The sequence below is a fragment of the Haliotis rufescens genome, unplaced genomic scaffold (genome assembly GCF_023055435.1).
Source record: "Haliotis rufescens isolate VD_foot unplaced genomic scaffold, xgHalRufe1.0.p SCAF_89, whole genome shotgun sequence".
Lineage (NCBI taxonomy): Eukaryota > Metazoa > Mollusca > Gastropoda > Lepetellida > Haliotidae > Haliotis > Haliotis rufescens.
The window spans coordinates 1,050,221-1,071,099 of record NW_025964382.1 but is presented as its reverse complement, the minus strand read 5'-3'; the positions used below and the strand labels follow the sequence as shown (position 1 = coordinate 1,071,099).

General features: G+C 38.5%; 1 protein-coding gene across 1 annotated transcript in view; it reads right to left on the bottom strand.

Moving 5' to 3' along the window:
* LOC124150699 overlaps nucleotides 1-20,879 on the bottom strand; it is a 35,220-nt gene continuing 14,341 nt past the window's right edge. Inside the window, exons 2-4 of the mRNA XM_046522701.2 lie at nucleotides 3,543-3,761; nucleotides 2,950-3,183; nucleotides 1-1,045 (exon numbers count right to left, since the gene is read on the bottom strand). Coding sequence (XP_046378657.2) covers nucleotides 804-1,045; nucleotides 2,950-3,183; nucleotides 3,543-3,761 — 695 coding nt within the window. The 3' untranslated portion in view covers nucleotides 1-803. The remainder of the gene's footprint in view (nucleotides 1,046-2,949; nucleotides 3,184-3,542; nucleotides 3,762-20,879) is intronic.

Here is a 20,879-nt window from a genome sequence, read left to right as displayed (position 1 = left end):
AATCGTCTGTGATTAAACGCGCACCTGGTGCATCGTTACACATCATGAAATGTCCAATAAAAGAACAAAGGATTATAACACCTTTTGTACATGCAGCTCATGAAAGTATGCATATACACAGTTCTTGGTCATTAACCTGTTTGTATGAAATTACCATAATGAATATGAACAGTATGTACACTAATTTCTGATACACTGTAATGTATTTCAAAAGTCAGAGGTGTTTGAGTGAGAAATATATGTGATGTAACTGTCGCTCCATTAAAGGCAAACACGAAAGATGAGTTTATAAAACTATTCACTACATAGCGGAGAGTCCACTTTCAAAGCACAATGGCGCATTTGCACATCATCAGTTTGTCCATGCGAAAACCAAAATCAAGAAGTCACAACAATTGACTTTTAAAGATCAGAAATGTTTAGTGGAAATGATAGCAGTTTGCGATGTTCCATTTGGATTTAAATCTTCCCTTCAGAAACTTAAACTAGTCCACATGAATCTTCTCCTTGTTATATTGAATAATCAAATGACACTGACACCTGACAATAAATGTTCTACAGATGGTGTCACCAACATTGAGACAACAGTAAGATACATTTAAGTATGGATGGTAAAATGTTGTCCAAAATACATCCACAAGCTACCGACATTGGAATTAATTGTTAATTCAACACGTCAAACGATAAATAATAATCAGTACGGCACGCCTGCAGAACACAGTGGATCTGTAGATAGAGGATGAGCCACAGGTGTTGTAACTTGAGCATACATCGATGGAGAACTTGGATCTGTAGATAAAGGATCAGCCACAGGTGTTGTAACTTGAGCACACATCGATGGAGAACTTGGTCCAGCCGGAAGCTGATGCTGCATCTTCTGGGTTGGTTGTCAGGAGACAGTTGGGAGCAGCTGTTGGGTGGTGACTGTAACTCAGGCAGGACTGGTTTGTATAACACTTGGAACTGCACTCCGAGGCGGAAACAACAGTGAGAGACGTCATCGGTGTTGAAACTTTTGTGTTGAACACCTTATTGTAATTAGCGACTGAAAGTAAACAGAATCATTAAAAAAAATGATTGACTATTTAACATATTTTGAATTTTTCTTGGCAACAAAAGTTACTGTGACGCCAATTTTCACAATTGTTGCGGGCAATTTTATTGGAACTTCAAACTTGATGCACCTGGCATCAGACACTTTACCTAAACAAAACCCACGGTGGTCAAACATGATTGGGTACAAAAACACATTTTCGTGTGGGATAAACATGTATTTTGTGGGGGGGTCATAGGTATATTTAACCACTGGTTTGTCATGTGAAGAACAAGAAACACACTCCATCATTCAAAGATAAGAGAATCTACGCTTGTTCGAAAATGGTCGTTGGAGAGCAATTGGACTGATCGAAGCTGGAACATCCCAATGGGAAATGATGCCAGTTCAACGTGAGCAGAAACACAATGTGGAATCGCTGCCAAAGCTGGCAACCAACAAACCACACTGGGGCTGCTGGATGAGAGAAATCACTTCCAACCAGCAACTGTTACAACCAACAGTATCCGTTGACTATACAGATTGTCGGCACAAACAGTTCGTTGTCTTCTCCGTATCGTATTGTTTCTGGGTAAAAGCACGAAATCCCACATTGAAAGTTTGTTGCGTTTTCAGTGAAGCAGGTAACGACGACTCCCGCTATCGTCTTTACTGTTGTGACGGACGTATCCTTGTTCACCGACGTCGTGGGGAGCCGTACGTCAATAACTGTGTTCAAGAATAAGGCTTTGGTGGGGGTAAGGTAAGATAACAGCAATACACAAGGTTCGTTTGACTGTGAAACCTGAACTCTCAGCTTCATCGTAATGAAATCAACGTCCCCGCGAAGTGACGTTTAAACACAATAACGCGAGACCATATTTCGCACGAATTCTGCAGCAATATCTTGTGCAGAATAATATGAATGTGTTCCCTGGTATGCTAGATCTCACATCCCGTCTCCAGTAGAGCATGTGTGGGATGAAATGTAGGCATACTCTACGTCTACCACGAACCCAAACACATATCTGGACTCTGTTATTCACAAGTTAGGATCTGGAAGGGCATTTCATAGGTCTCCACCATCCAACGTTACCTTCGTTCCATGCGACAATGATGATGAGTGTGCTCACAAGCTGAAGTGGCTGAAGGGGATGAAGGAGGATGAGGATGGCGTGGGGACTGGCACACACTAAAAACTTTTGAATTAACTCTTTGACATTTTCCCTTTTGACAGTCACCAAATTGCTAGTCTCCATGATGCGTAATACATAATAAGTCTGAACATAGTACAGCTGCCAGGAGTTGGGAAGGTCAGTGTATCACAGTGAGTCAAAAAGCACGTCTCAGCAACTTTTGTTGAGTACTAGTATATGACCAATGTGATTTGTGATTAAAAATGTGGCTTGATGTTCTGTCTCAGAACAGAAGAAAATGCATTAATACTCGTAGCTGTTGGAAGATATATGGTTGGAACACTACAGAAAGATATGCATGTGGATGACTATGATTTGATTGTTTGTTTGTTTGTTTGTTTAACGCCGCACTCAGCAATAGTCAAGCTATGTGACAGAGGTCTGTAAATAATCGAGTCTGGACCATACAGTCCAGTGATTGTCATCATAAGCATCGATCCACGCATTTGGGATACGATGACATGGATCAACCAAGTCAGCGAGCCTGACCACCCGATCCCGTTAGTCGCCTTTTACGGCAAGCATGGGTTCCTGTAGACCTATTCTATCCAAGATGTTCTCGGGTCGGATGACTATGACGTTACAGGCAGAAATATGTTTCTCGCGGTTGAATAACAATAGTTTGAAAGATGACTACATCATGCAGCGACGATAGGTAGGTATCTACATAGCTGTAGAACGAAAAAGGCCTAGGTCAATAATATACGAAGCATATATTACCCCTTGCTGTCACTGGAGTGCCTTCAACTTCAACCTCTGAAATAACTAAAAAATCAGTCATATTTCTCCAGACCTTCACGAATCTCACTGGTCGAGGGTGGGAACAGTTGAACGTGAAGGTTTCTCCTTTACCAACTACTTCTGGACATTGGCCGCAGACAAAGATGTCCAGATCCGGACAGCCACTGCTGCCATCAGCGTGCACCTCAACGTATGCGCCCCCGAGGTATCCTCCTGTTTGGTCCAAGATTGTCAAGATGGGTTTCAGAGTATCGATAACCTGCTATCATGCATCTTTCATTTACAGTTTTCAGTTACTAGTTTTTTTATGTTTATGGGGATCACAGTAGCTGGTGACAGGCCTTAGTGACATAAATAAAAACCACGTATGTTTGCAGGAACAAATAATAAACAACATCATTCAATGAACAATACACTGTTTGCAGATGATTCTGTAATATAATTTTCACGAACACAAAGAATCACCATGGTTGAATTCACTCTGCTATGTATGCCACAGGTTTATCCGGACCAAAAAACTGTTTGGAATTTTTAAGCATTTATTACAGAAAGTGTATTCTGAAGCTACTCACCAAACGTATAGGAGACGTCACTTGTAACTGAGATGTTATGGATAGCATAGTGTCCCTGAAGATCTCCCTTCCAGAAGGGATTAACACCGGACCATGTTCTAGCTGGTGTAGATCCGGGGTTGTTTAAACCATCATTGGCAAATTCAGCGTTCCAGTAGGTTTCACTGACTTCACTGGGCTTTGCTAGCATAATGTTCTCTGCCTCATTTACGGAAATACCTGAAAAGTAGTTTCGTGTAAACATGATATGATTTATTCAGTTTGATAGGAAGAAGACTACGAAAGATACGAAATTGATCGGATACAAGTATCAGATCTTACATGCCCTCTTCCAATTATGGGTTTTCCAGTATTATTCCATTTTTTAAAATGGTTAAACCATATTTCTCATAAATATTACCTTGTATGTACAAATGGGGGAATTAATGCCACACATATATCTTCACATTTTCTAAAACCTTGTTCCATCACCAAACGGCAGCTTCAACGGAACTTAATATTTTTTTTCTGCTTGCATCATATGATTTTAACACTTCATAAACATTTTGAAGTGGGAGTATGCCACACAGAACACTGAAGGACGTGGTTCTTGTACAAAATGAAAATTGAATGCTTTCTGTAAATATATTGTATGCCTCGAAATAGTAACACTGTCAACTACCCTTCATGCGTCTTCATGAATAAATATTTCTTTTGAAAACAATATATGCAGCTTATTGAATTGTCGAATGAACTTTCAGGTAAACGACTGTTTAGCGCCATGACATCTTGGGACAACGTCTTTTCATTACTATCATCGAAGTGTTGGTTTACTTGTGACAGCAAAACAAATTGCAATACAATCTGAAAGAACTGGAGTCGTGTTGAAATGCATTCCTCTTGTCATGAATTTGAAAGAATGTTGAATGCATTCTTCAAATCATGAAGATGAGGGAAGTGGGATCATGTTGAATGCATTCCTCAAATCATGAAGATGACGGAATTAGAATCATGTTGAATGCATTCCTCAAATCATGAAGATGACGGAATTGGGATCATGTTGAATGCATTCCTAAAATCATAAAGATGAAGGAATTGGGATCATGTTGAATGCATTCCTCAAATCATAGAGATGAAGGAATTGGGATAATGTTGAATGCATTCCTCAAATCATAGAGATGAAGGGATTGGGATCATGTTGAATGCATTCCTCAAATCATAGAGATGAAGGAATTGGGATCATGTTGAATGCATTCCTCAAATCATGAAGATGAAGGAATTGGGATCATGTTGAATGCATTCCTCAAATCATGAAAATGAAGGAATTGGGATCATGTTGAATGCATTCCTCAAATCATGAAGATGAAGGAATTGGGATCATGTTGAATGCATTCCTCAAATCATAGAGATGAAGGAATTGGGATCATGTTGAATGCATTCCTCAAATCATAGAGATGAAGGAATTGGGATCATGTTGAATGCATTCCTCAAATCATGGAGATGAAGGAATTGGGATCATGTTGAATGCATTCCTCAAATCATGAAGATGAAGGAATTGGGATCATGTTGAATGCATTCCTCAAATCATGAAGATGAAGGAATTGGGATCATGTTGAATGCATTCCTCAAATTATGAAGATGAAGGAATTGGGATCATGTTGAATGCATTCCTCAAATCATGAAGATGAAGGAATTGGGATCATGTTGAATGCATTCCTCAAATCATGAAGATGAAGGAATTGGGATCATGTTGAATGCATTCCTCAAATCATGGATCATGTAATTTAATATTAGACCATGAAAGTACACAGCCCCGTTAGCATACTGTTTTTATCTTGTGCGTGCGAGTTAATAAGTCTCGCATAGCACGTGATATGCAAGGTCTGGCAGTACATCGTGATTACTTTGATGCAGACGACCAGCTCCGTGCTTTGGTAGTAGAGTATCAGCCCGAGAATGGAAAATCCGGGGTTAGATCCCCGGCCGCGGCCTACCCAAGACGTTAAAAAGATGGTACTTGTTGCAACATCGATGCAGACATTTCAGTGTCATATTGGTGTCATGACATTGGTATGTGGCAGTATATATTGTAAGGGTTTTTCTGATGATTGTCAGTGGCAATGAAATAGAGTGACCCGCTTAGTTGGTTACAGTCCAAACTCCGTCCCAGCGCTCGACTTACTTACTTAAAGTGGGAATTTAACGTGCGCTTTGCGACATATGCGTATTTCGCGCACGGGCCCGCCAGGCCATTTAGTGTTTGGTCGAAAAGGGTATGTCCAAAAAGGTGGGGCAACCTACGGGGGGCTTTTAGGGTTGCTTACTTAATTTGGAGTACAAATTTGGAATTTTGAAATATGCCACGCAAAAGGTGGGGTTTGTAAGTCATTTAAGGGGTTTAGTACCGTTGCTAGTGTCATTTGATTGTTGTGTGGATTGGACTGTTATTCTGTGTAGCGGATAAGGTGTGTGATATAGTATTACGTGTTCAGGCGTTTCTTTTAAGTTGCAGTGGGGGCATTTATCGGATTGATGTTCTATTAATTTGGTGTAGGTGGGAGTTTAACTTAGTGTGGCAACCAGCGCTCGATACCCTCCCTACACTTTCGTTATACAGAGTTCCATCCATTACAGCCTGTCTACAGTTGTTGAGTTACTTCCGACTACAACATTGGAGATGCTCCTTGAAGCTTGGCTGTATCTATATAAGAGTGAGTGAGTGTTAGTGAGTTACGATTTAACGTCACATCGGCAGTTTTCCAGGCCATATCGTGACGAGAAGTACATTAATAATACATATATTTAGACAAAAAAAGCTGTCAACAAAAACTAGAATATCACAGAGTATATTTAAAACTAGTTGAGAATTATAAAAGCCATAAGTATCTATATAAGAGCAATACGTATCAGGGAGACACCGTCCTCTTGCCAGCTTCTAACGCTGTTCTGATTTGGATTCAATCGAAGGAGCACGCGTCTCATTCAAGATATTCGACTGTGACGAAAGCTGGACATTCGTTAGTGCGTTGATTTATGTAATACGGATTATGATTTATTGTTATTGCCACATATTGTTGACCCGTTATGTGTTCTTTTTCGATTATGTTTGTTTTAATATATTATTTGTCATTCATTTACTGATCTCTCTTGTGTGTATATATACTGATTCTCTACGTACTGATATTTGGGTTAACCTTCGCATTTCACCTTGGGAATCAACCTCTTATTGACCAATCAACATCGATCATTTCCAAATTCATTGTGAATTAATCGTTGAGCAGAGCTGTGCAAGACTGTGTTGCAATTCTAAAAGGAACAACTTACCAAACGTCGGGTGATACTTGATCGTTATTTAAGCCAGGTATTGATAAAGACCACATAAAAGCTAGGAATTCAATGGAAAAAGTCATCCAATGTCACACATTTTAGATCAAATTAAAAAAATTACACAAGCACCGCGAAGATTTAAACAAAATGCCAGCTTATTTGTCAAACATATATTACCGTACTCCTATATCCATTGTTTGGAAACATCTGGCTTTCGCCCATGGAACTACAGTTTAAAACGGATACTTAAAAAAGACTAGTTGAAACTTGGCGAAAACTTTCTTCCTTGTCAGACTATGTACATTATGTCGATAAGTTTTTTTAAGGCAGCTATAAAAGAAATATATCAATTTTCATTCAGATAATGGAGAAGAATACATAGAGGATATTTCATGTGTCGAATGAAATATCATGTTTCTCCTTTTCCCCCCGATGAGAAAAACATGATATTTCATTCGACACATGAATATCCTATTTATTAAATACTTTTTGTGTTGTTGTCTACCGGAAAATTAAACGAGTTCATTTCAAATGTAAAAGCATGAAACTTAAATTCTTCAAACACACAGGGACGCGTCAGCACCCCTTGTATTTGCAACTAAAAAAGTAGTTTCGTGTTTGCAAAATCATAAAAATATGAACAAAAGAAACAAAAAAATATTTTGGGTCGCGAAAATTATGTATCATACATAAAGACATGATTATATACAAAATCAGCTTAAAAAAAAATATTCTTCAAAATTTCGAGACCGCTGTGGGAAGCGAAAGAATACACAAAAATGGCGCTTTGCAGAAATTTACAGTTTTTAACGGAACATTTTCGGGAGAATAAAAAACGCCATGAAGCGATATTAACTCCATAAGTGAGCATCTGTCATTATTTTGCTTTGAAAATGTGGAACTAACATAAAAAGGAAGCTAACAGTTTATGAACGGGCCAGACACTTACGATAAAGGGAGATAATTTGAGGGGAGGTCACTCTTGTATGACAATAGTTCCGTCAAAGTGTTATGTTCACAACAGTTAAACACACTACTGTCTAGAAGTTCATTCTACGACCACGTGATCTTTAGCGATGGTGTAAGGAGACTACATGATCCTGAAAATGTCATTGTATTTGAAATGTTTGCGTGATTTGACATTAAACGTCTGTAGTACGACTTCCTGTGATTATATTTATGAAGTTTGGTGGAGCGTTGTTTTAATTGGACCCTAATTACATTATGATGGTAGGGTCTCTTTGAGTTCGGTAGCCATGATGCAGAGAAAGAGCAAAATTATTTCAGATTGTTTGTCTGGAGGATAGAATGATTGAGGTAACTCAGTCAAACCTGTTGCATGTTATGTATTCAGTCTTCGTTTGTGAAACAGCTGTACAAGTTGATACACCTATGATGCAATAATAATGATATCCTTAGTAGGGACTTGTTCTGTTGGCTCAAAAGCAAAAGTACAAAGTAAATGTTAATGTACAGAACCTGACAAAGCAAATACGACTTCATGTGCTCGAACCAGAAATTACCCTTCTTGTTTTCAGGGATCCTAATTACATGTTATGCGACAAGTACTTATGTAACAGCTTTATGTCGTCATTGTTCCACAGCATAACCCTACCACCTGTGGCTGTCATTCACCTGGTCATTAGTGTATTGCTTTAAGGTATAATTAGTGGTATCATCCCTCTCTGTGTTTGGACGATGGCGTCGGGTATATATAGCAATCAGTGGTTCCCATGAACGGAATAATATTAGTCGATTTATATTCATTTCAAGGCCTCTTTTTCAATTCAGTTGCTTCATCACTAAACCATCACTGTATTGTTCCATACGTGTAGACCGCCTCCGTGGTCTAGTGGTAGAGCGTCCGCCCGGAGAGCGGAAGGTCCGGGGTTCGATCCCCGACCGCTTCGTACCAGAAGACGTTAAAAGATGGTACTTGTTGTAAACCCTGTCTGTCGCTCGGCATTAAGGGGATAAAACAAGGACTGGTCGGCTCGGAGTCAGTATACTGTGTCTGAGTGGGGTATTCATGTTAAACTGCGGCATGGTATCTCAGTGAGCTAGCACTATAAATCGGCATCAGTCCGGTCTAGTACAAGCAGCCACACACACACACACACACACACACACACACACACACACACACACACACACGTGCATGCACGACGCTATATAAGTGCAATAATCTTGGACGCGACGTTAAACCCCATTTCACCTCACCTCACCTCCATACGTGTATTATTTCCCACGAACAACTTCCTCCAAATACATGTTCTTAAACCCCCTATCAATGTGATTTTGTTCGCCATGTACATCAAATTTTGTAGCCACTACATCTCTGCACATTCAAACGCCTGTATCACTTCGATACAGATGCAGTTAGTTGTATTTACGCATTGGTTCTTCATCAGCGTTGAATTATTCATGTCAAATAAATGCCTCGTTCTTTCGTAATGAACATAAACGTCGGTGCGATCCCACGCAAAGTTTTTTTATATTATTTATTTCGGTATAGATCCTTATACCTTTCGTCAAGCAGTGTTGACAAAGGTATTATGATCTATACCGACACGTCTCCTTTACAGTATTAAAGAAGTTGATATCCAAAAAATGTGTCTACTTTTTCAAGAGGACCGTTAATAACCAAAATATACGATATGCAATAACATTTTCCCCATCTATCACAAAATCAGTCGGAACTGACACCGCGGTAGACTGAACATGTGTTATTTGCGCTTTGAAGAAGACGAAAAAGACAATATTGTATTTGTGCCCATGTTGTATGTGTACACATTAGACATAAAATCTTGCATAAAATACATACAACATGAAGCCATAAAAGGCCTATGAGACACAATGAACACTGAAACATTATCTATATCATAGAATTATAACTTATAGAATTGCGAAACCCAATAAAAAAGGATTACAATTTTATGAAATGAAACTTTGCCTACGTACAAACATTTTTATATATAAGTGCAGCAAGAGGTTTTATGTACGTGTTACAGTTCATTAAGAATACTGTCTAGTCCACAGGACACAATGAAATAAATATGGGATCAGATTTTATAATTCTCGACCATAAATCATATCTTAAGTCTTGAGAAAATGTATCTCATCTTCTAGCGTTATTTGTACATAATTTACAAATTATATCCTGTAAAGGCGTAATAGGTTTAGCAAATCTACCAATTTTAACTTGTAGGTTAGATAACTTCTACGGACAGGGGGGTGGAGGTTCAAAGCGAAACGGACGACGCTGCCTCATGAAATGCTGGGCGGCGTCTTAGATCTTGCCTCCAACCATGCATGTAGTAGAAATTTATAAGCGATAATCATGATCAGGATGGCCTGGCAATAAACAATTTTTTTCTTGTTGCATATCAGGGCACCAATTCATCTGTACACTTTATGTATCTGTGCCCAGTATAGCCACAATTATTTAGAATGTTTCATATCTACGAGAAATATATACAAGCTAGATATTTGCCAATCAAACAGTTATGCCCATAACAAATATTTATTTGCTTAATTGCGTCAGTGCGATTTAGCAAAACATGTATAAGGCTTATTTACGCTTGGTGTGGCAGATCGAAATTGAACATTATGATAGCGTCAAATTCAAATGAAAACCGGTCCCGTCTTACACGCATGATACACGCATGCTCAACGGGTGTGCAGCGCGTGTGCAACCCGTTGAGCACTCGGGTCACACGCGTGTTACACGCGTTCTCAACGTGTGTAAGGGGAATGAATTTCTTGGCAGTACTGAATCAAGTGTTATGTTCACTCCAGTGAAATATCAATTGTTATCTTCATTGCAATGACAATATCACTTTTATCAACTTCGGAAAACCCACATATGTATATAACAAAAAAGAAATATGTACAATTCATGGGGTGAAAAATGGCTTGAGGCAAGGTCATGATACTTCTGAAATATTGACTGAAATCGTATTTGCAAACCCTTTAATATATATTTGTGGAAATTAACAATCCATACGACTCTGTCGAAAGCATAGTCAATACTCGATAAGGATAATACGAAGAGGATTCCGTTGTAACAGAAGTAATATCGATCATTTTGTGTGCTTAGAATTAGAAACCTTCAAAGAATGTTGTAGTGTCACAACATAAAATAACTGTTTCAAAGAGAAGGAAAAGAATTCCAAATTATTTCTTTAAGTGACAGACAGGTAAACACGTAAATTGTTAATAATCGATATGTTCTTTATATTAGGGAAAGAGGTGTAGATAATGAAATTATCTATTCCCTTGGAAGTAATATACTAGGCAATTAACTAAGGAAATGGAACAGTCTTTCTTATAATTGGAGTGAGTGAGTGAGTGAGTTGGGTTTATCGCCGCTTTTAACAGTTTTCCAGTTATATCACGGCTTATAATTGGAAATGTACACAATCTGAAATGTATCTTCATGTATGCCTATCTACATTTTTGAATTGCCACACTATGACTTGAACATTTTAAAACGAGATAGTGATGTTGATTCTTCTTGCTATTAATGAGTGAGTCAGTGAGTGAGTTTGATTTTACGCCGCTTTTAGCAATATTCCAGCAATATCACGGCGGGGGACACCAGAAATGGGCTTCACACATTGTACCCATGTCGGGAATCGAACCCGGGTCTTCGGCGTGACGAGCGAACGCTTTGAAGTAGCGTAAAATTATTTGTCCCCCTTAGAGGGTATGTAAGTTCATTCGAAGTATTTTCAGCATTTTAATCTTAGGCATAATTGGTAAACTATCGCCAGTGATTTGAAGGGTGATATAAATTCTGCCGGGTCCATGCAGGAAGCAAAGGTACTGTAAGTCCCCATGGTCCCTAGTATGGTGATCTCCCTTTAGTTACTGACGATATCAAGCCCATTTTTATGTTGTGTTAACTCATTCTTTCAGCTTTTTAGTGTTCTTCAACTAGTTTTAAATCAAATCTGTGATATTCTGGTTATTGTACTGTCCTTCGATGACAGGTTTTTATAAAGACTAAATATATGTATTTTAATGTATAACTTCTCGTCACGATATGGCTGAAATATTGCCGATGTGACGTTAAATTTTAACTCACTCACTCACTATATCCAATTCTTTGATATCAGGCTCAGACTACTCCCCCTATTCTATATCCGATTTTTTAATATCCGACTCTAACTACTTCCCCTATTCTGTATCCGACTCTTGAGTATCAAGCTCAAACTACTCCCCCTATTCTACATCCGAATTTCCTGCTCAAAATCCCAGTTGACGATCCTACTGATATTGTTAAAACAACATTGGTCGACGAGGCAATATTCGTCATGCTGACGATATAAATATACCCGGATTCTCTATCTTTATGAATAACAGAAAGAATGATTATTACTGTAGGACATCAGGCGGCATCATAGTCGCTGTTCGTTAGTCTATTGAGAAACATGTGCATGTATTAGACAAATCAAACGACATAATAACATGGTGTCTGCTCTCAAAAGACCTACTCCCTATAGATAATGACGTATTTCTTGGATGTGTCTACTTACTCCCTGAGAACAGTCGATACGCCTCTCCTGACCACTTTCTTACACTTGAGGAAGATATAATAAACTTCTTTAATCATACAGACTCTATTTGCGTAACGGGTGACTTTAATGCAAGAACTACGAATTTTCATGATTTTGTAAAAATTGATGAGTTTTTCGTGACGAAAGACAATATTGACTGTGATATATTATACTCGAGCATTCAAGTACTTGAAAATAAAAAAATATCTCACTTGACCGTGCTGCAACGGACAAATCGTCAAACAACTACGGGAGGAAGCTGTTAGACTTATGTAAGAATACTGGAATTTTTATCGTTAATGGCCGTCTCGGCTGTGATAAGGAACACGGAAGTTAACCTGTAAGGACGCCAGTACAGTGGACTATTGTATTGCTTCAGCAAAAACCTTTCACCTTAAAGACACGTTTTATATCAGTGAGTTTGACCCTATTTTCTCGGATGTACATTGTGGTGTGTCCTTTTCACTGAAATATATCCCTGTCAACCCTGTAAGTACAAATAAATGTGTCAGTTCTGGGATGATACCACGTACAACTGTAAATACATTTGACAATGCTCTATGTGATACAATTGTAAATAATATTGACAAACTTGTTTAAGTTGATCTGTGTAAAGAAACTGAAAATGTTGATGTTGGAAATGCAAATGCTTGTGTAACCTCACTATGTACAGGATTTAGTAACATCCTAGTGAACGCTGCGGGAAAAAAAACTTTGGAAATAGAAAAGCCCATTTAAAACCGAGAGGTAGCCTGCAACCTCGGGGTATCGCGGTGCTCATGATGTACGCTAAACGGAACAAAATGCACTCACTAACCTTTATGTTTATTCGTGTTCTCTGTATCAGATATCATTCATGTTATCAAACAGTGCATATTTTACTGATAAAAGTTCGTTATTTACATTAGTAGCTCCGAGTAAAAGCCGGGCCTCGCGCTCAGTTTGACAAGGGAGAGAACTCCATCGTATCGCGGTACAGAGAAAAGTTGTGTATGAAGGTCCGAATTGGACAAAAAGAGGACATAATTCTACCAACCACTTGGTATGATCATGCCAGACATCAGTGATTTGTCCAGACAAGTGCAAAGACAGCACAAGTAAAATTCTAAATGTGGTATCAGCAATAGGTATTCAATGCATATTTACCGAAAAGTAAGAGAAAAATATTTTTATAAGTCAACATCAAAATATCAGAAATGATATTTTAAGATTGTTTAAGAAAATTTGGATGACAATAATTTGTCACAAAATGGAAAAATGTTAAAAGTCAACAATAAATATATAAAAAGCACTCCTAGTATGCCCAAAGTATGTATTTATCTTTTTGTTACTAGTGAAGAACGTATTTCTAAGTTTGGCATTATGGCCCTTATGATCTCCCAATAGATTCTGGGCACAGAGCGGGAAAAAATGTGCGGACTACGTAACTTCCGTTACCTCATTAGTCGCCATGAATATGCAGATGATCTAGTTCAGGTCGATAGAGAAAGTTTACTTGGGGAACTGTGGGTTATATCGTTGGCCATTGATAGATGGGGGTAAGGCAATATTACAACAGATGCCAGAAATATGTATCAACGGATAGTAGTATAGGTAATGATGGTTCTGGACCACTTCCACTGGAGCAGGATTCATATACCTATACCACCACTACAGGAGGAATTTTTTATGCCAAAATGACTATGCGATTCAACGATAGTCATAAGATTCAGTTAAATTGGCTCTAGCTCACCACCACCTGGAGTCTATGATATAAATTTTTATAGGTAATGATGGTTCTGGACCACTTCCACTGGAGCCAGATTCATATACCTATACTGCTACTACAGGGGGGATTTTTTATGTCAAAATGATGATGCGATTTAACGATAGTCATGAGATGTATTAAACGAAATATCAATATTAATTAATAATGGATAAAATTTACTATAGCCCACGAGGATATTGGAAAGGTGTAGGAGCAATAAAAAAATTAGCCACCACGGCTAAGGTATCTAAAGATGTGGCCAAGGATTGGTTAAAGAAACAAGCGATGTGGCAAATATATTTACCGGCACCGCGTTATATACCGAGGAAGAAGTTTGATATTTTTACAACGAATGAAGTTCATCAGGCTGACCTCTTGTTTCTTCCCCACGATAAGGTAAAACGCAAAACGTACAAATACGCTTTAACGGTAGTGGATGTGGCTAGTCGATACAAAGAGGCTGAGCCATTAACATCGAAAGAATCAACAGAGGTAGCTAATGCACTGAGTTGCATATATAAACGCGGACCACTAAAATGGCCTAAGCTATTTCAAGTAGATCCCGGTCGCGAGTTTGTGGATCGGTAACTAAACTGTTAACAAAGAACGATGTCGAAATCGTCCGTGGTGAAAGAGAGGCCCACCGCAGTCAAGCTATCGTCGAAAGATTTAACAGGACATTAGCGGAACGTTTGTTTGGCTATCAGTATGGGATCGAAATGAAATCGGAGCGATTGAGATCAACCGAATGGGTGACACGATTATCAGCCGTTGTATCAGCGCTGAATAATGAATTAACGAGATTAATAGGGAAGAAACCATCCGATGCTATTAAAATGAAATCAGTGACTTCCGAATCTTCAGCACCGAGGAGAGGCAAAGAACGAAAACTTCCGGATAGAGTAAGGGTAAGATATTTATACCAGGCCGGTGAACTCGAAGGAGGCCTACGTCGCGCAACCGATCCCATATGGTCCCTTAAGACGTATAACATTAGTAGATTGATTACGAAAGAAGGAGAGCCCATTCTTTATTATCTTCAAGATGGACCAGGTAGGGCATTTGTACGAGAAGAGTTGTTCATAGTTCCCGACGGTACGGTATTACCACCATAACCATAAGCATAGGTATTTACACCATCATTATCAATCCATCTCTTTGTATCTAAGGGGGATAATGATGTCTTGTTCATTCTTAATCCATATATCCTATGATTGTAACTTCTTAAAGAGTTCATCTCGTGTTTGAACGTTCTACCGTTGAATAATGATTCTTTATACTGTTCGTGTTTGATATGCTTTTTTACAACATACTTCTTAACGCCCTTAGCTTTTCTTATCTCTCCATTATCGGACTTCTTTATAGAATACATCTTAGGTCTTAATCCTACATACTCCGCTATAGGGGTCCCAGCACATTCATCCTTCATCTTACCTAATACCTTTTTATTTACTACGCTGTGCAGTGGATTATCTTTAGGGTAATCGCTCGTGTCGTACATATCTATTTTTTCTGCCATATCTTTATATACATCCTCGGTTTGTATTTCCATCAACAAAGAATCTGTGTCGGTATATAACACCTCGCATTTATCGCCGTATTGCTTCTTAAGTTCGTTGTAATAAAAGTCATACATTAAGTGTTTTGACAAGTCGAGAATACTCATACCGACGTACACCGGTCTGTTGAATTTTATATTACTCTTCTGCATATGCAACGCGGCTAAGTCGTTATCGAATATCTTGCTTCTGTTAAAAGCCGGACTGGCTATAAGTTTCCTGAGTCTTTCTTCCTCATTAGATCTGACTAATTTAACATCAACACGCTTCCTTAGATTCTCCATAGTTTTACCAAATACTGAGTTATTCATGAGCTTATACAGATTCTTTTCGAAATCGCTGGTAGCTATCTTTCTTAAATCTGTGTTCAACCTTATATAGGGCTCCATCCAAGGGCTTTGATCGAACTTTAGAACTCTGTGTATTTTCTTAAGTTTCATACCTAACGATAGATACAACTGGAGATTTCTGTAGTGAACTATATATTTTGTTTTATCCATCAAATTTGGTACGAGTTTTTCTACGTTAGCTAACCTACTATTACCCATCAAGGAGCGTTGATATTCCGACATCCAATCTTTATTAACCATTAATCTTTCGGGAGCTAGCGGATAACTGTTATGATCTTTATGTAACGAACTTGGATATTCCAAGTCAACTTCTTGTATGTACCCTTTATTCACTTCGATATTATTGATATTATTCACATTAATATCATCGACCCATTCAAAACCACCCGTGGGTAAAGGTTGACTCATAGCCCATCCATACAAATTGTTAGCGTCGAGATATAATATGTGGGTGTCGGGTTTACTGGGATCGTATCCTTCCACTAATTTATTATTAGCCTTAGAATACCTTTTAGCTGCCATCAATATACCACCTCTTAATCCTTTCTCAATAAACAAGTGCATATCGTAATCTGTGAGTAGTTTTAGTTCTACGCCGGTCTTCTTCAACAATGCATCCCACGATAGTCCGGGACTGGAATAGTACCATGCCGGGTCCAAGCCATATTGTTTGAAACACGTCTTTCTAAATATCTCGAATATATCGGCGAGTAACAGTACATCTGTTTTTAAGTACAGATCGTGATAATCGCCTAAATTCTTACAACCTAATTTATCCCACACCGTCAGAGCGTGTTCATAATCGGCATCTGTTATTCTAGATTCTGTTAAGTTACTATAGAATGATACGAGGGGTGGTAATTCAGTTTCTTCGAATCTAGACCAATCATCCATATATTCGTAAGGATATACACCTTTTCTCAGCAACAAATGATGAGTTATCTTATCGGTATATTTCTTTTGTTATCGCGAAGTCATCGGGATTGTTCGCATTAGCTAAATTGTCCAGGGAAGATAACAGAAACTGTACGGAGTCTATGAATCTAAGCCCATTACTTTGCTTTGTTCTAGATTTCCCATCCTTGTCCCTATAATGTATAGGTTTAGTCAACGAGAACGATATGTATTTTTCCATATTATTAGGAATGCACGTTAAACCGCCGTCGGTCTTCGAGATAGCTTGCATAATGAGATGTGAATCGTATCCTCTAAGGTTATGAAACACAACGGGGATGGGTATTGTTTGAGAGTTCATTTTTAGTTTCAAGTTACACTCGTTATGAGCGGCTCCCCGATAAGTACCCGTGACGTGACAATGATCTCTTACGGAATCCCCATCCAGGGGTTTATTACAAACGTGACAACTCGTTGACTTCTTATGGACCCTCCAATCATCCCTCGTCATACGCATGGGTATCGTACACGATAATTTTTCCCTGATTATTCTCTCTTCATTTTGTAGATATTCTAGGAACTTTCCCGCTGCATCGGGACCTCTGTAAATCACGGGAGTGTTTGTTTTCCCATCATACCTTACAACTATATATCCAAACCCACAAGGAATATGTTCTTGAGTTTTGTACGTAAAACTATTATCTTGATTATTGCGTTCGGTATTTTCTATGGGTTTGATAAGCGCTTCGAAGTCGGCGTAAATTATGTACGGTACTGGCATTTGATTACAATAATGTTCAAATTTTAATATATTTTTTCCTTCTTTAGGCATATCGATCCTGATAGCATTCTGTCCAACACCTCTACAGTCTTCTTTATGCGCTTCTAATAGATCTTGTCTGCTGTACCCATGCAGGCATCTTTCACAGAAATATTTCTTTCTAGCATGTTTTGTTTGATCGTATAGTAGCCTGTTTAAACTCTTTATCCACGTATAATGATATTTACCATCTTTTTCGATCAGAAATGAATTGATTCTGGGGATATTTTCCGGAGCGGAGCTTATCCTGTGTACAACAATTCCTTTAGAATGTCCAAAAACATTTATAGCTAAATTATTTTGCTTTTCCACCTTATCAATTTGTGATATTGGTGTAGGTTCGTCTATACCATCGAAGTTGAGTCCATCGTTTTGAGGATAGCTAGAAGGTCTATCCGGATGCTTGTCTACGGGGAACAATGCAGATCTTATCATCATTCTTAAACAGTCATCGGATTTATTTTTTACGTTAATTATGGCTTTTTTCTTCTTATAATACGGAGGTAAATCTATATAAGATCCACCTTTGAAGGGCATATAATTCGCTATATCTAAATATAAACTATCGATTTTATCAACACCCCAACCCGAACCTCTATTAGTCCAGCGTTCTAAAGTTTCCTGTATTCTCTGAATTGATGTATCTAATGATGAGTTTATAGCATCGGATTCGGTTATAACTTCTTGATTGCTTCGGAAATATGGTTCGGTATATTCGGTGCTATCGTCTGTGTTACTTTTACTCAATGTCATTTTAATCGTCAGCTGGTATTTTATACTATGTAAATCATCTAATTCCTCGTTAATTTTACTCGATATGATGGGCTTAATATCGTTAACATCCATGTTGGAATTAATATCCATCTTCCAACCTCTTAGATATTTACCAACGCCGGTGGATGTGGGTACAAATATTAATTCTTGTTGTTGATTATCATCATCATTATCATTATCAACATTATCAACATTATCATTAGGTTGATTATTATCTAGTAAAGCGATCAATTCAGCTCTTCTCATTCGAGAATAACCTCTCAGCCCACTGTTTCTCGCTCGAACTTTGAGTTCTCTAACAGTCTCGGGTCTGTTGTATTCCAAACCGAGTAAATCCATCAATTCAGCTTTTCTCATACGAGAATATCCACGCAGTCCACTTTGCTTTGCCATAGCTTTTAATTCTCTGACAAAAACCATTGTGGTTGAATGGTATATACAAAATGATTCATTTGTCTAAATGGTTGTTTTTCATATATAAATACGTATTCTCCCCAACCTCTTCCTCTCATTGATGTAATCTCTCTTCCTAGCATAAATAATCTGCTTCCTGAACTTATCAGCACCGTGACTCTTACATAAACTGTAACTACATTTGACTCCAATCCCACATACAGAACAAACGTAATTTTTAAAACCCTTTCTGATGTTATAAGCGTGAGTGCCACAGTAAATACCCACCGATGGCTTCTGACATTGAATCGATTTCCCCATGAGTGTATATTTGCATAGATTCATGGTGGTTATACACATATCATATCATTTGTCTAAAAGGTAAAACACATCTACACTATTGATTAGGCAGTCAGCCAACGCTATTTATAGATCGCTCATAGCCACAGCTGTCACTCTGACTTATGCATGGTATAGCTGAAAATCAATACACCAGTCAATCCAATAATCATAAATGTCATCTCTCGGTTTTTTTGAGCCTCTGACGGTGTATAAAACTGACTCATTGTTGGTCTCAGTATTGGGTCTAGTTTTTTCCCATAAACGAGGAAGTATTCGTGCATGGCAGATTCGACATCCTTAAACGTTTGAATTGAATGTCCTTCCTTCATCAGTTGTTCATGAATAAAGTCTAATCTCTTCATTCTCTGCTGTGTATATTGTAACTGGGCTGCTTGGTATTGTTCTAAAGCTTCGTTATGTCGTTTACGCTCCTCTTCAACTTCTTTAGCGTTTGATTCCCTCATACTGGAAAATAAAAAATTACTCCCCGAAAAAGCTAGAGCATTAACAACAGCTCCACCGACCATCATCGCAATTGATGCCATATGTATAATAATATAAAATATTCAAATGTTTAATTACTTCATTATGTCTTCCGGGATAAGTCCTTGTTTGATGAGCATATCCTTCGTTGCCATAGCTAATCCAATATCAAGAATGGCCATTCCGATGTCATATCCATTAAAATCTAGCTTGGGTGGTGTGGCTTTAGTAATCATTTTAGCCATACGGGCATAGCCAATGGCCAAGCCGGTGACCACCGCTGAATGATACATCGCGTTTACCAACATTTTACCATCTGTAGCTGGAGTAGTCATGCTTCTTATAGCATTATATGGGGACTAACCTCTAATTGAACTTGTTGTTGCGGCGGGGGTGACGTTTTCTCTTCTCCGGTCTTATAAAAGAACCATACAACCGCTATACCAGCAACTCCTACTAGTGCCCATGTTTTAATCGGATTTGAATTATTTATTAATTTCGCTTTGCGCGCCAGCCCACCCTTTCTTCCTGCGGCTATTTTCAAAGGATTCTTTGTCACTCTGGGTTTCTTATTCACATGTGGTGCATTCACATTCACTGGTGGTGGTTCCTCATTCACTTGTTGTGTGTTCACTTGTTGTTCCGCAATCTGTTGTGGTTCCTCGTTCACAATCTGTTGTGGTGTCACCTGTGTCTCCATTTATATTATTAAGTGGGCACGTATGTTTAAATTGACAATACCTAGCCGTTATTAAAGCTGTGGTGAACGGAGCTAAGAACATTCCGAATCTATGATAAAACTCACAGCTCACTGAGCTTATAGCGTGTTCGATGAATGGGTCTTTCTCGAGAGATTCGCATAAATACAGGCGATGTTCTGCCGGGATGGGGAGAAATGTACTAGCTACGGCTGTGTATAGTTGTAATATAGAAGACCCTATCGTTTTAGTCATGGTAGCTCCCAGTCTAGACTCGTAACGCGCGTACAGTTTTTTAATATCTTCGTCGGTCATGTTATCAATTTTTTCGATGGTATAATTTTCTCCCAAATATTGGGAACATTTTCCACCGGCTACCAAAGCGGCAAGTCTTTCTCTATGTTTATCTA